Source organism: Pezoporus flaviventris, unplaced genomic scaffold (assembly GCF_033815535.1).
Source record: "Pezoporus flaviventris isolate CSIRO_AGI_PZ_B2104156 unplaced genomic scaffold, CSIRO_AGI_Pfla_v1 ptg000013l, whole genome shotgun sequence".
NCBI classification, from domain to species: domain Eukaryota; kingdom Metazoa; phylum Chordata; class Aves; order Psittaciformes; family Psittacidae; genus Pezoporus; species Pezoporus flaviventris.
The window spans coordinates 24003520-24019557 of NW_026892561.1; the positions used below are offsets into that span (position 1 = coordinate 24003520).

At 42.5% G+C, this 16038-nt stretch overlaps 1 protein-coding gene across 12 annotated transcripts in view; it reads left to right on the top strand.

Moving 5' to 3' along the window:
- LRCH3 (leucine rich repeats and calponin homology domain containing 3) overlaps positions 1-13698 on the top strand; it is a 68667-nt gene extending 54969 nt beyond the window's left edge. For 5 of the 12 annotated variants that reach the window (XM_061452263.1, XM_061452266.1, XM_061452264.1 and 2 more), the window contains 5 exons: positions 85-198; positions 846-964; positions 2429-2566; positions 4784-4861; positions 7061-9429. In XM_061452263.1, the coding sequence (XP_061308247.1) occupies positions 85-198; positions 846-964; positions 2429-2566; positions 4784-4861; positions 7061-7261 (650 nt within the window). In that variant the 3' untranslated portion in view covers positions 7262-9429. Of the gene's footprint in view, positions 1-84; positions 199-845; positions 965-2428; positions 2567-4783; positions 4862-7060; positions 9430-10035 lie in introns of those variants that run through there. The other 7 variants (XM_061452267.1, XM_061452273.1, XM_061452274.1 and 4 more) reach the window with 4 other exon arrangements.
- The last annotated feature ends 2340 nt before the right edge of the window (positions 13699-16038 follow it).

The following is a 16038-nucleotide window of genomic DNA, read 5'->3' on the forward strand; positions in this document are numbered from 1 at the left end:
TACCACATTGCCAAACCCATTTCCTATTTAAATTCTAACTGTTTCCTTCTTCCTCCATTCCTGTGCCTTTCCCCGTTTGTTTAGTCCACCTTTCCCCTCCATATCCTGGCCATGCAGTCCCGCCTTCCTATAGAAACCCTGTCCTGCGACCAGAGAGTTTCCTTTACCAAGCAGCTGTCAGGGATGAAGCAAAGAAAGGTAGGTTAAATAGCCCAGAAATCAGCTAGCTTTGCTACCCTGTATTAACATCTGCATTTACTGAGGTTTCGTAGTGTTCTGTTACTTCAGGTCATTACCGTGAAACTACTTTTTGACTTTCTTTTCTAGACATGTGGTATTGCATACTTTTTGAATAAGAAATTTCTTATTTAGAGCTGTCAAATATTCTTTTGCCATATTTGTAGAAATGTGGGGATTTGTTCTTCCTGGTCTGTGCTTACACCCAAGAGATACCGAGGAAATGCCACAAGAGTCTTCAGCAGCTGATGAAGGCAGCTTGATAAATTTAGCGTTGTGCAGTCGCACATAATAAAGTTGCAGCTTCTGTAGAAAAACTGAACTGTTTCAACATTCTCCATCCAGCAGAACTTTGCTGTCTCCTTTGTGAGTTACTGTTACCCAAGAGAAAGAACAATCTAAACAGAAAGGAAAATGTGTTAAAGAATGCCTCACTTAGATTAGGAGATCATTAGTTTGATTCATAATAAAATGAAAGAAACAGGTTGTGAAAGGGAATGTATGATAGCCTTTCTGGAACCTTGTGTGTGCATGTATAGTACAGCAGTGAAGGACAATCAGCCAAACCATGCTTAGTGATTTTTCTTTCCTTCATGCTGCTTTTTTAGGTGCTGTTTCATCTTCTACCTGTACCTTGTCACCTGCTAATGATGCTGCAGACCCTAGAGTAAGACAGAACTCCAAACAGCGAGAGGAGGAGCTGGAGCTAATTGAGCAGCTACGCAAGGTAGGTGCTGCCCTGAGCCAGTATGTGGGCATCTTAGTAAATGCATTGTGCGCAGCCTGTTAAGGCTGTCATTGTGTTTTGGATCAATTTCACTGAACCAGTGTGGTGCAAAATTGACCAAAATAAAATGGTGGTGTACAGTTTAAGTGGTTCTTTCAGATGGATGCAGTGATGTTTTTTGTGATGGATAAAGTCAGCTTCAAATTCTGTAAAATAAAGACTTCTGTTTCTGGGTGTCTGGTGATTTCTGCTTTTAAAATGAATGTGTGCTCGCTTTCTTCTTTATCAGCCCTCACACTTGTTTGGGTGAAGCCTTCACACTTCACTGGGAAGTTACCTCACTTTTTCCTTTTAATCTCTGTTTTAAACTCCCCTTTGCTGTAAATCCCACAGAAAAGCTGGTGCTATGCAGACTACTGCCAGTCATGCTGACAGTATGGTTTCCTTCTGTGCTCTGGATCCATCTTTTGATTCATGCTTTATCCTTAGTTAAGTACAGAACATCAGAGGCACAAATATTCTTTATACGTGTCTGTTCAGGGCCACCACAGTTGTGGCTTATACCCAGGTACAGTGATACTGGACATACATAAATATTGAAAATGACACACAGCATTAAGGTACTGCTCTGCTTTACCCCAGACTTGTTTCTGGAGATCATGAAGAGATTCCTTGACATGTCAATTTTTTTAACTTTCCCAAGAAATAAGAATTCCTACTTGTTAAGGCTATAAACATCCCAGATGGCAGAGAGAATTCTTTCTCTTCGTAACATTTAAAGTAAGGACAATCTCTCCAAAAGGAAAAAGTTATCTTAAAGCAGAACAGAACTTGGTGCTGTTTGCAAAGCCCCTCTTCTGTTATCTCAGAATGTCTGTCTTGTTCTGCTTGCCAGATACGCTTAAATCTTTTTTAACGCTTAAAGTAGATACAGCCTAACAACTCAGTGAAATTCACACAATGTTTGAAATAAGATTAAATGGCTGAACAGAATTTGTATTCATTTTCTTACACAAATGCTGTTTTCGTCAAATAGTTCAGTTTTTTATTTAAAGGCAAAAATGTTGTCTTGACTTTTGTTAACTGTGTTGTCTTCCAGCCCACAATGACAATGATTTTCACTTCCCTTGACAGAACCTTTATCTCAGACTACGTAACATCAGGAATACTATTTCTAGACCCTGATTTCCATTATTTCTGAATAACGGTTGTATTAGTGCTTCCTGCTATACAATGAAAACTGTTCATCATTGAACTCAATTGCTCCCAGATTATGGTCAGCTCTGGGCCACAGTAGTGTGCAGAGCTTTCCTTGATGTTATTCAGAAAGCCTTTTGGAAATGTCATGAGGACAGACAGAGTTGTAGTGCAAGCACTCTGCCTCATGTAAAATGTTCTGTAGAATGAAACAGCTGGAGGAAACCAGCTCTTACTTTTTGTGTGTCCATGTTCATCTTTCTGCAGAATATAGAATCACGGTTGAAAGTGTCATTACCCAGTGATCTTGGAGCAGCTCTCACTGATGGTGTTGTTCTGTGCCATTTAGCTAATCACGTGCGTCCTCGATCTGTTCCCAGCATTCACGTCCCCTCGCCTGCTGTTGTAAGTATGTAATAATGATAGTATTTTATAGGTATCCAAAATAGCATCCAACAAAGTCCCATAACCTAGACAAATGCTAAATTCAGCATTTTCCTCTGTGAATGTACATGACAAACATTAACCATCTGCTCTGTCTAAAAAAGGTCTATAGCATCATTAAAAGAAACTATATTTGTGTTTGCTTCACTTAAATGAAGTTGCTTGTAACATAGATTATAAGAAAATGTTAACATTTTCAAGTCCTCCATCCATCAACATGAAAATTAGTGAAATAAGAGTCAGTTCAGCATGAAAACTGAAATAGGGTATTTCAAAAGATCAAAAGGTCTGAGAAGTTAAGAAAAGCAGATAGTAGTGAAATAGGATATTCTCTACCACTTTTAGGATCCCACTGCATAAGACAGTAAAAACAAGCAGAGAAGTCAAGTTGATTCCTGTGTCCACTTCGCAGCACTACAAATTCCTCTGCTTAGGAATTTCAGCAGAGCACACTCAAGCTACTAGGAGAACATCATCTCCTGGAACAGAACAAATCCAGTCATACCTCTGTGATAATAGTACCCAGACACAACCTTTTTTCCTGTTGAGAGCAAGGAAGGAAATGCAGACATACTGCAAACAGAGAAGTTTGAAAATGTCTGAAGTTGTTTCTCTGACCCTGCCTATCTGCAGTGCTTTGGGAAAGCAGTGATGATAATAGATTTCAGGATGCAGGTCACTGTGTATCACATAGGGAAAGCACAGTATTAGAGAAAGGTCAAGAACTGGGAAATAGTAGCAGATCATTTACCTAATGTGTATTTGTGGAAGTTAGAAAGTTCAGTGAAAATACTTAGGGTCAGCTACTTAAAAGTATTAGGAACAGGCAGACTGCTTGTTATGCACCTTTAGAGATTGATCCTCTGGGAAGGAGTTGAAACATGCCTGTTGTGTTTGCTTTTCCTTATTTTGGAGTCTGTCATTGTGTTGGCTGGAATTTGAACTGGCACTTACAGGGCTGCCTACTATATCATTGTGGCTCCTCTCCCTTGGACTTAATGTGAACAAGCAAATGTCTTCATTACTTTGAGAATGATTGAACTGGCCATGCCAACATTTTAGGCAGATTGTGGAATCATTAAGAGAAAAGGCATACAGCCGCTATTCAGAAGACTTACGTCACTGAGAGTATCTCTTCAGTGGCCTGGCTTTATGTGCTGTTGAATATTCTGTGTTGGGAATTAAATCATGGCTTTGTCATACTAATCCCAAGGAGGAGGCAGCCATTAGCTGTGTGGCTCCAGGAGCCGAAGAGGCATCATGTCATTCCTCAGTTACAATGTAATCTTTGTATTCCCTTCGCCTTTTGGGGCGAAAGAAGTCGGCGCTAGCCTTTAACCTGCTTTCTTGATGGGGAAGTGTGGCACATTGAGGGGATAGAGCAGAGTCCCTGCCATTTGTGGAAAAGGATTGAACCCACAGAGGCTGCTGCCTGCTGCTATGTAGACTCTGGGTAGTTTTTTCAAAGGAGCAGGAAGCTTGTGTCTCTTTGACCAGAAAAGAATAAACTTCACAAATAGAAACGAGACAGAGGCTGTGCCCTGGTCTGTATGTGTAGAGGTGTGCAAGCTAGCTGCAGAAAAAAACTTGCTTGAAAAAATGCTGGTGAGTGCAATTCAAACAGCTACATCAAACACATCTACAAGCAGCAAGCTTCAGTTCCACTTTTCTCCCATTATGTTCTGGTTACATCTAACAGCCTTCCTTTTTTTTTTTTTTTAATCTCTTTGTTGTTTGACACACAGTTTGAGATTTATATGGTTTTGTATTGTAGTCATCCAGAGAGACTCCAGATTTGCTTCATATCATGAAATTGCTCTGAAATCACAGCATGGAAGCCATGCATGTGCTTCATTCAAAGTATATTTTTGAAATTGCTATGCTGTGGTCACTAAGGGTGTTGGCCAGTTTCATAACACCTTGTGTCTAAATAGTGCACAGCTTAAAATTGTCTTTTTTAATAAACATCCAGAATTCATAAATTAGCTTTTCATAAAATGGCTTTGAAATTCTAAAGAAAAGCAAACTTAAACAGAGCCTGCTTTGAATTAGACAAGCTTAGGTCAGTGCAGTAAGTTTTTGGCAAAGAGATTTATTAGGAGTTTTATTTAAATAAAAAATTAAGATCTTTTTAAATCCTGCCAATGACGAACACTGTGCCTGCCTCCTTCTTTGCAGCCTAAACTTACAATGGCAAAATGCAGACGAAACGTGGAGAATTTCTTGGAAGCTTGCAGGAGGATTGGAGTGCCTCAGGTACGTATTTCTGCTATCCTGATATAATGTTTCAGGTGCAGTTTTGTATGATGCTTCGGAAAATAAAACCTTCTTTGAAAGATTGGATGAAAACAAAATTATTAAAAGCTTAGAAGGTGCAGGTATAAGCTATGTCTTGTGGTATAGATCAGACTTAGCTTGCATAATCTTCCAGAGCTAAATGATGTCAGATTTAGTATATCAGAGGTCTTATTCACTTACTGCTGTCCCTCAAATTCATAATAGCTGATGCAGTTGAAGTCTGCCTTTAGAACTGCAAGGTATTTCTAACTACAGTTACGTCTTCTCAAGATTAGATATTTGACAGCTTAAAAGTGGGATAAAACTTGGATGATGTTTTGCATGTTTTATTTTTCCCAAAGCTTTTCACATTCCTTCAGAATAATTATCCCACACAAATACCTTTCCTATCTTACCAGCAAGTCACAGTATTACTGGCCTTTCTCTGATGGTAGCTATCTTTGCAGAGATCCTAATTCTTTCATTACATACCAGTGGTAGAAATCCGTCTTCAGATACTCCTTGTCACCTTCTGAAACTTGGAAGATCTAGGAGATGGGAACATAAAATAGTCCATCTGACTCCAGTTATCCTGTTTTATGCTATCCTGTCCTTTCCACTTTGTCTTAGCAGCTGTGTCAGCATAAATAACTTTGATACATCATGTTTTTCTTAATTTTTCTTCTAGTGCATTAATTTTGTTTCTTATATTGCTAAGCATTAGTGTTCCTATTGTAGGTGCTGTTTTCTTTCTTCTGTATTGTGAAAAGGAAAAGTAGACCCAGGCGCTCATTTCCCAGTTATTTCTAAAACCACTGTTCTCAAGTCAGTCATGCAGTATTTTTTGGTGTATTCAGATAGTTCACTTGCAGGCATTTGAACCACTGGGCTTTTAGGATATCATACTTATCAAATGCCTGGCAATTCCGCATGACTCAGTGGTGAACTGCCTTGGAACATGGTAGGGAGTTGTAAGTGATCATTAGTACTTTGAGATCCTGCACTATTTTGGCACCCTAGGAAACTTCAGATTTTTACTCCCGGCAGAACTACACAATATAAATTTGCCTGAGGCAAAGTTGTTCAATTCTACCCCAGCTTCCCTAATTACAGCTCCCTCAAACATGCACATGTGATTTTTATGAGATTACAGTACGGAGCAGATCACTGAAATGACCCACCTTTAACAACAAACAAACAAAAAAGCCAGTCAAGAAAAAAGCTCTTATAGACGCAGCCTGCTCCATCTGCTGCACCTACAGTCCAGGACCCTCCTGATTTTCTCATATTTCTTGCTTTAATGTGGAAGAGTTCAAGGAGAGTGTCTCTGGGGAAGCTTACTGAAACAGCCCCACCTGAACTCTGAAGTTGCTCTCACATGTCTACGTTACATATCTGCTGAGATGTGAATGTAAGATATCTCTATGCAAGAATGGCCTAGCATGGTTTTTTGAAAAGATGCCTGCAGGTATTTCCTTTCCTTTAACGTCTAATTACAAAAATAAAAGGCTTTCTGAAATATGGATCTATGCAGAAACACTAAGAGAAGACTACTTTTAGAAAACGGTAATTACAGGCTCCACAGTGGAGCAGCTCTTTACAGAACTTTGCAAGTTAAAGCCCTTGCATCAAAAGAGTCTGACAGTTGAACAGATTGATCTGTGCATCTAGATTTCACTGATTTACGCTTCTTACCTGGGTGAAAGGAAGGGAAAAGATACACATTGGGAATAGTTGCAGAACACTTTAATTAGTAATAGATATTTTTGCAGACTACCCTTGTCCTACTGTTTTCATTAACTAAGAGTGAATGGAGACTTAGTGTTGGTGAGTGCTCAGTGCCAGCAGTGTCTCAGAAACCTCCCCTGGAGAAAAATGGTTTTCACTAAGGCATGTGTAAACTGCTGTTTTTAACAACAAGGAATAGTTACATGTTTAAGCTGTACACAGGTGACAGGCACCTCACTGAACACTAAATATTTGCATTAGGTCTGTTCTTTGCAATGGGAGTCTTGCGGATTCCTTTGTGCAAAATAACCAGCTGTGATATGCTCCTCAACTATGTAGGCTGTATCTGAGATGTCTGATAACTGACTGCTTCGTGGATGTTGCTATGGCTAACTGACTGACCTTTTTTTTTCTGTCTGTTTTCCCTTCTTGCTCACACACTCTGGACAGGACAATCTTTGTTCCCCTTCTGACATTCTTCAGCTAAACCTCAGCGTTAAAAGAACAGTTGAGACTCTTCTTTCCCTGGGGACAGATTCAGAAGAATCCAGTCTTGTCTCCCTTTCCATTCAGCTCTGGGGCTTTGTGGTGTTTTACTGTACTCTAATGCTAACGCTCTGTATGTTCTATCGCTGGGTCTTTTTTCTCTAGCTGAAGGATAGTGTCGCCGCTTCCTCCCTCTGTCCCTCCAGTGCTTGGGAAAGGATTTGGGGTTTTGTCAAGACTGTGTGTATGAAGTGCTTTACTTCCCACTGATGGGACAGAGGTGACAAGTATAATGTGTGAACACATTGGTGCACCCACACGACCGTCTGTGACATAATCCACATTTGTATTTCCTGTGTCATATTTAGCAGGTGACAAGGGAGGAAGTGCTGTCTGGGAGCTAGAGTGAGGCACAGAGGTTAGGACGTGTGGGTGCATGCTATAGTCTGCCAACAGGTGATGTAGTACTTGGAAAACGGTGTTGTCAGTTTGTGCCTCAGTTTTCCCACCTGTATAATGGGAATTGCACCCACCCTGGTAAATTGCTTGAGAATTTATCTGATGAAAAATGTTGAAGAAGGCAAAGTTGGTTTTTTTTCCAACATCAGTGTTCTTGATGAGATCTCACAGTCTTAAGGAGGCATGGTCTGGTAAGTTTTATCCACGGGACCTTGTAGCTGATTTTTCTTTTTCCTTATCCTTATGCTGCTTCTGAGAGCATGTGATTTCTTGTATTTGTAGACTGGTGTATTAGTCTGAGTCAGGATTTGCACAGTAACTGTCAGTGAATCCTGAACTACGTGAGCTTTGTAACAGATCAAGGAGGAAATTTTCAGAGAAATTGCACTCTTTAACAACTTTGAAATAATTTTTTTTCTGTCACAGAAGGAAAAATCCCTTAAAATTCTGTTGCATGCCACAGAATGCTGTAGCATTTTACTGTGCTCTGGATAAAACTTAACAAAAACTTCTGGAGTTTCCACTTGACTGTGGGCAGCCCAACCCATGCTTGTTCCATGCGTCTTCCTCCCATCCTGTAATTTTCAGAAACCTTGTATCATCCAGTTGCAGAAATGCAAGTCCCAGTTGCACAATGACTCTTCACTGTTATACAAAACTCAGGTAGTCTTCCATAATGCTTCAAAGCTTTTCCCTCCCCAGGAAAAGCATCCTGGTGCTTTAATGCTTTAATGTCTCAGGGACACCTCAGAACTTCAGGGCACTCCCCATGTGATGTGTAAAAGACCATGTCTCCTCAGAGTGTAGATTGATTCAGGGAACTCTGTTCAGAGACCAGTCACAGGTAAGTGTTAAAGAAAATGGCTTAATGACAAATGTGTTTTCAGTACATTTCTGTTACATCTGAAAATACAGGAAGTGGCTTGTAAGCCCAGTGTAAGTGGTGTTAGCATTCCGATGTTAACCTGGCAACAGCTCTGAAGCACAGTTTAAGATACACAGGAGTTCAGTTGCACTTGTAGTTGCTACCAGTAAAAATGTGTTATGTGTACATGGATCTCGCAAGCCCTTGTAACACAGAGCGAGTGCTTAACAAAGAAGCAACTAGAGGAGTCTGTGCCCTCTTTCCAAATCACACAAAGTGTTCTGTCCAAGCAAAGCATTTCTGAGCAAAGAGGGGAATTCTGACAGGGGGAAATTGTTTTATTTTTAAATGAGCTATTTTTGCACTGCTTACTGGTATAAACTAAAATGAACTCGGTTCCTATGTCCTTTAACTTTTTCTAATGAACACTGTGATAAAAGCTGCAAGGGTTTTTTTACACTAACAGTGCCTTCCAGTTTCTAAATGTTGCTTGTCACGACTGACTGTGATACGGATTCATTCCAAAGCTTATCCTCTTATCTGCTTGCATATAGAAGAAAAAAGGCATGTTTGCTCAAGTTTACAGGTTATTTTCACGAAAAGCACACTCTTTTCAAAACAGCACAAATTTGCTGGAAGAAAAATGTATTTGAGCCTGGTCATATGGTTTACTGTGAGAATTTCAGCCTGGTTTTGTTTGTTCTCTCTCCACCCTGAGCTTTGCGGGAGGAGTGCTGGCTGCTGCTGTTTATGCTGAAGGATTTCTTTAACATCCTAAATCAGTGAAGGGTCAAAAAGTGGAGGAAGGCAGGTTGCTGTGGAAATAACACGTGAAATGTAGTTCTGTAGGAAGGACACACTTTGGTTATTTTCTACAAATACAGGACATGTATCCTGACTGTTGCGGAGTGAGGATGGCCAGGATGTGCCAAGGACTGGTGTAGGGTGAGACTTTAAATACGTCTTAGGCTGAGAACAGCACAATTATTAATAAACACTTTTAAACCTCTCTTGCATTTTGCGTATTACTCTTATTCCTCAGGATGACTTTGGAGGTAACCTGCTAGGCGGGTGTACCTCTGGGAGGTTGATAAGTGGTAGTGGTTCATTCTCTGCTTTAAAGCATGTCTCTCCTCACGTTTGATAGCTGAACAGGAGGACTTCCTCAAAAAGGCAGTGTTGCTCTGGAAAGGAAGCCATGGTTCCTTTCCTGCTCCATGTGGTGGTGGGTTCATCACACTGAGGGAAAGCTGTCTCCCTTCTTTTGGGAGAAGTTCCATCTTCTTTTGGTTTCATAAGCTGCTGCTGTTTCAGTGTGGGCAGAGACAGAGCAATCTGCTGTTCCCCGCACCTCCCACAGTCCTCTTCAGGTTCCATTTGTACAGTTTTCTGATAAATGAAGACAAGGATTAGCCCGAGGCCACCTTCGTTGAGAGTCGAGTTCATGGTTCTTTAGCCACAAGCAGGAGTTTCATGTCGTACCTGTGTGTGTGTGTGCTGGCTGTCCATAACATTTCATATTTCAGTCACCTTTTGCTTGATTTTTTTTTTTTTTCTTTTCAGTTGAGTGTTTTTCATCCATTTTGTTTTTGTCTTTGTTTTGTTCCCCATTCAGGAGCAATTATGTTTGCCTCTACATATTTTAGAAGAGAAGGGTTTGACACAGGTAGCTGTGACTGTCCAGGCGCTCCTGGAGCTGGCACCCCCAAAGCAGCAGCAACTTCACCACTTGTCTGCTGTGTAAAGACCTCCGGGACCTTTGGGGTTACCTTGGCTAAGCAGAAGGACGTGAAGACTTTACTGCCCATGCAGTGCATCCAAACACACAGAGCTCTGTTCTAAGGAAACGAGTTTCCGTGATTCCTGACAGGAATGTTTTACTTCATTTCTCCATTTTTTTTGGAGATCACAACAGTTTCCAATAACATTTTTATTATCAGTATTTTGCCCCTTATTTAAAGAAAACAGAGTTCATTGGGAGGAGGGTAGGGAATTCCTTGCTGACATGGGTGTAGCTTGGAATGAGATTCCTAGGGGAATTCATTGTTAAAAAAGGATGTTGCTGCAGTGGGCACATGGGGAAATTTCTTTCCTTCCTCACAGGGTTCAAAGAAGGGGAATTTCTTTGCTTCCAAAGAACAGCTATTTCTATTACATATACTAAAAAATTGCAACACACAATCTTACCTGCAGTGTTTGATGACAGGGTCGAACCTCCTGCTGCTGTAACTTGCGTTGGCATGTCCTCATCACTTAAAATTTGAAGACAAAAAAAAAACTGATGAATTTTTTTTTCTCAAGGGTTGAGAAATACTGCGTGTTTTCTCTGCAGGAAAGCGCCGTAGTCAAAGATACTGAATCAGAACTGTTCAAATTGTGTTAATCACATCAGCATTCTTGCTGGGTTCACTTTCTCTTTGGGCTTTTAACATGTCTTTATCTGACGATTTTCCCAACACCAGTGGAGAGAGATCACATCTGTTTCCTCACCTGCCCCTCTGGTCAAGCAGGGATGCGTTTGGTTACTCGGTGGTTTTGTTGAATAGTGACTAGATGTCATCAGGAGCCACGTCTCTATTTTCACTGCAGTGCAAAGAATCACAGCCTGCTGTGTTAATAATCCTTGGCAACCCTTTATCAAATGGTTTATTAGGGGCGGGAGCATCCCCTGCAGCCATGCCAGCACTGGTGAGTGTCCCAGCCACTGAGAAATTCATCATTTTAAGAACACAGTTACTGAATTTCCACAGTGGGCTGCGTATTGTCAAAACAGTGTCTGTTACAAAAGGTAGCTTCTCTTTGGGGGTTCGACAGGGCTTTAAATAAGCCTTTTATCGGTGAGAGTTTATGTAGAGAGCCGCACTGGTTTTACAGAGCTACCATTACTTCTTTCCTTTTTCCTTAATATGAAAATGGAAATTCAATATACAGGAATGGGAGAGGTAGCCAACAGGTTTCACATTTTTCTGGACAGATGATCCTGGCAAAATAAAGACTAGCTCCATGTGCTCTGGTCCTAGTGCCGAGGCCAAGCTCACAACCACATCACCTACAGTATTTTCTCCCCCCCACCCCCGAAAAAAGACCTTGCAAAATCTAGTTCTCTCCCGTGCACTTCCTTTGGTTGGCTTTGGCCCATTTAAAGCATCCCAGAATGTTACGCTACTAATAAATACATGGTGCATGGGGTCTGAAACCAACCTCAGGCGCTGGAGGTATTCCATCTGGGAATATATTTGAAGCAGAATACACCAGAAGGATTTCATAGGGATAATAACAGAAGAAATGGGAGGAGGCTGGCTAACAGGCATTCTTGTGGAAGTAAACCTCCCATGGGAGCACTGCTAAGGACTGGGCTTAGCTGAATTTTCCCCCTTTTGATTTGCAGTTTTGTTTCCACTCCATTTTGCTTCATGTATTTCTTTCAAGGTCCATTGTGGTGAGTGTTGAATCCCTTATTTCACATAATTATTCCAGTTGCTCCTTACTGGCATCTGTAGATGGCTGATCACATTGTGAGTGGAGAAGAACACCTGAAGGGTATTTCAAACTGTGCAGCTGGAGAGAAACCTTTTCACACTGGGTCTGTGCGCTGCCCTGAGCCTGGCAGGAAATGAAAATGCCATGTGTAGGAAGAGAGCAGCCCACACAGACACTTTTCTCCTCAGATCTTGTATTTCACTTCATGTCGCTTGCAAGGAGTGCTGGTAATTCTCACATGATTATGTCAAAGTGTCTGAAGTCTCTGCTGTGGTTTGTTGGGTGGAAGGTTCTGCCACTCACAAGCAAACAGTACGGACCACAAATGTTCTGTGTGTGTTTGTCGCTGCATAGAATTTAAAAGAGGAGGGTACTGACTTCATCAGTTTCCATCATCAGGTCACTTGTGTTGTTACAGGGCTTTTATTAGCACACCCTTTGTGGGCTAGTTAAACACTCCTGTTTTAAGAAAACCCTTCCCTTCATGGAATGGTGGGTGTGCTCTTTGCTCCGGTCCAGCTTCCAGCACTTAGGGGAGGTGAAACCTAACAGTGTTCAGGTTGGTGGAAGTTTGGCGTTTCATTAATACTAGTTTTTAGGAGTTAACGGGGTGGGGGGTTGAGTCTGGACAGCAAGAAAAGGCCGTTTCCCCTTGTGCCTGGTGAAGGCAGCTCCTCTTCTGTCCAAGCAGTGTGTGTGCGGCAGCAGAGCTTGGGTAAGGAGCGGCAGTGGCCTGGCTGGGCAGGGGCTACCTCCACCATTGCTCGCTCTGTGCTAAGCCCTGGTTCCCTCTGGCAGTTTCAGTGTATGTGACATATCAGTTTGGCAGTAACAATCCTGTGTGTTCATCCTGGCAAAGACTAAATCTTGACCAGATGTTTAGGAACAAAATCCAAACCTGAAATTTCATCTTACAGTTAATTTAATGTATTATACCAAACCCAACTTCAGTTCTTGTTTGCAAAATGGGTGCTGATTTTTTGGTGTGTTTCTGTGCAATTTTTGTCATATCCCTTGAAAAGAGTATATTAAAGAGAACGTGTATAAAATCCTGTTTCGTGTGACAAAGCAAAGAGGCGATTGTCTTTCTCTGGGGCATTTGTGTTCAGGAGTAATCCACCTGAGTGTGTCATGCTTGCCGGTGTTTACACACTGGTTCCCCTGTGCCACTTGTCCTTCCTTGAGCCGTGTCAAGTGCTGGGCAGTGTTTGATGCTCAGCAGGGTTACATGCTCGAGGTGGAGCGGTGCAGGCACACGGGAGCCCTGGCAGCAAAACCCCCCAGGGTTTAGGTCTCCCCTGCTGAAGGGGAGGCGTTTGTAATGGCCCCAGCACAGCAGCCTGCTTAAAATGAATCTGAGACAGCTTCTTACAACGCCAAGGACACCTCTTGTTCTTGGTTGTGACACAACGGCAAATGGTATTTTTATCCTTTTATGCCTATAAATAGTTATTTGAAAAAATGTTTTAGGAACAGAGTACTTCTAAGGTGAATTTGGACATTAAAAAATGCTTTTGTATAGATATTGTGATGTTTTACAAAGTGATCTAATTTTGTTATTTCTGAAAACAGTGTAAACGTGTAATTAATAGAGTAAAGGATTTTAAAGCTCCATCCCATGCTGTATGTCTGTAAATACATTCCATAATTTCTAAGTCTGTTACACATAAATGTGTCTGAGTATTGTATATTTTACATTGCCTGTATTCTGCCAGTAGTGTGAACTTCTAGCACACCTGTAATATAAAAGGAAACCATGGGTAATTTGAAATAAAGTTTTCAAACTTACATAAGTTACGTTATTTCTCCCTGCTGTTTTTCTGTTCCACCCATGAATGTCACATCCTCTGTATCGGGTGTTTATTCCCCTTCCTCATCCTTGCAGGTGCCAGTTAGTGGACTTCTTTGTTCCTCTCATTTTCGTAGTTAACTAGGACAGAACAACCCCATTGTCTTTACACATGTTCTGCAGCCACATCAGAAGCTTTTTCTTAGGGATATTTTACCTTCCACAGACACAGAGAAGCAGTGATACTGTTCAGAATCCTGTGCTCCCCTCTCTCCACGCCCTGGTTTTTCCTCAAAGCAGAATGTACACTCTGGGTTTGGGGACTTTGCTGGTGCTGCTGCTCCTTGTGGCTCTTACTGCTTGCGTGGTTTTATCCTGCCTCGGGTCTAATCTGTAAAACTTGCACCCAGCTTCATGCCCTGCAGCATTTGAAGGGTTTGTTTTTACTGACCAAAATGCCTGCTCCTCTTTTCTTCCCTCCTCATAGCTAGTTTTTATTATTTAGAAAAATAAATAAGTAAAGGCCTAGAGAGCCACAAACTTCCCACTGCGTGCCCCTGTTCACTGCTCACCAAGCTGCTGCCTTCGTGAGGGCTGCCCATTTCTCTCCAGGTGTTCATCCTTCCCATTCTTTCCAAAGCCACCTCCTAATCAGCTTCCCCATCTCCAGCCTTTCTTCCCCATTTACCTCCCAGGAACCCACTTCTTCCAAAGGGCTTGCGATTTCTGGTTTTCCCTACAAGAAATATGGATGTGCTTTGATCCCCTCTTTCCATAGCCGGAGAAAACACACAGTACCAACCCTGACAGAGTTCCTCAACACTGCCAGGTTTTGGGACACTGTTCTCCCCTCCCACCACCAGACACACACTCAGCCAGTTTACTTGCCCGCTGCACAGCCAAGGAACAGAGCGCCGCTGCGGTTTTTGCTAAGCAAGGTAAGGCTTGTAAGGGGAGCAGCACCTCTGGGATGGGCTGCTGGCGGGAGGAGGAGGATGGTTGGCAGCCAGGCCACAGTCCCCAGGGAGGAGCATGCTGTCCTTCCCTGGGAGGTGCGAGTTTAAGTTCAACACCTTCACACCCATTGCACTACAACCAGTGGCTGGGACACTTGTGTTGGACTTGAGATTTCAGCACCTCCCACCTTAGTGGAATAACAGAGCCTGTTCTACTGCTGGTTTTTTTCTTTGCAACCAGAATTCTGATTTGCTTTCTGCTGAAAAGCAGTCAGATCCCAGGAAATGCCACGTTTCAGATTTCAGTTGTTTGGTTGTATTACTAGTGTGTGCCTAGAGTTTGATATAAGGTCTACCACCCCTCCACTTATCCTGCTTTTTCCTTTGTTCAAGCCCTCTGAAGAGTTTATTATCAGACTCAATTCCTTCCACCCGAACAGGTCACCTGTTAACACCCACCACATATGGAAAACGTAAGTCAGCAGTGCATGAGAAAGGAGAGTTAAGATTTGGAACCTAAGTCCCACAGTTGCTCTGAGGCACTTCCTACAGTGAGGGGTGTGGATATGTACTGTCGATATGGGTGCGGGCACAGTCCTGGCTCATGATACCTGCTCTTAACACTGCACGGAGACCATGGAAAGTGAGCAAAATGGCTTTGGTACCAGTGTTGGGAAGGGAACCTGTATCTGAAACTTTTGTGCTCCCTTGATGATCCATTCTGCCTGATACTTGGGCACCAGCCCCTTCTCTGCTGTTCATACAGAGCCGTGAGCCAAAGGCTCTCTGCTTATGATTTCAGTCATCTCCACCTTTAGATCTTTTGGCAGAGTTCAACTTGGACATGAGGATGTTTGGATGAGGCCAGCATCAGCTGGTCACTAAGCACAGCAGGTTTTGTGTGGTTTGAGCTCTCCTGTGAGGGAGTGTCAGACACCAGCCAGCTCAGCCACGGGGCTAATTTTGCCTTATGCACAGACCTGCATGTGACTGACAATCGTGTCAGGAGAAGGGGCTCCCCTCTTGGTTAGAAAAGCAGTGCACTGCTGTCCAGCAGCTTCACTCTCTTTCTGCTGCCTCATCTTGCTGTGCACCGATGAGGCCAGGGCAGCTCCTGCAGGCAGTGCATCCGGCTGTCTTTTTTCGATGTGCCTTCCCCCGGTGGGATGACATTTGGAGCTATGCTGTGCGCTGACATTTTGCAGGACTGGGGGAATGGAAACCTGCGTGCTTTGACTGCCCTTGTGTTTATACTGCAAGCTGTCAGCAGTTTTTCCCCTGCTGACCTGATGCTGGCACTGACAGCCGAGCTGCTTGAGCCCAGGTGTGGGTGACTTGGCCTCCCTGCCTCACTTGGAGCCGCAGCAAACACCAGTGCCTCAGCCATGGCCAG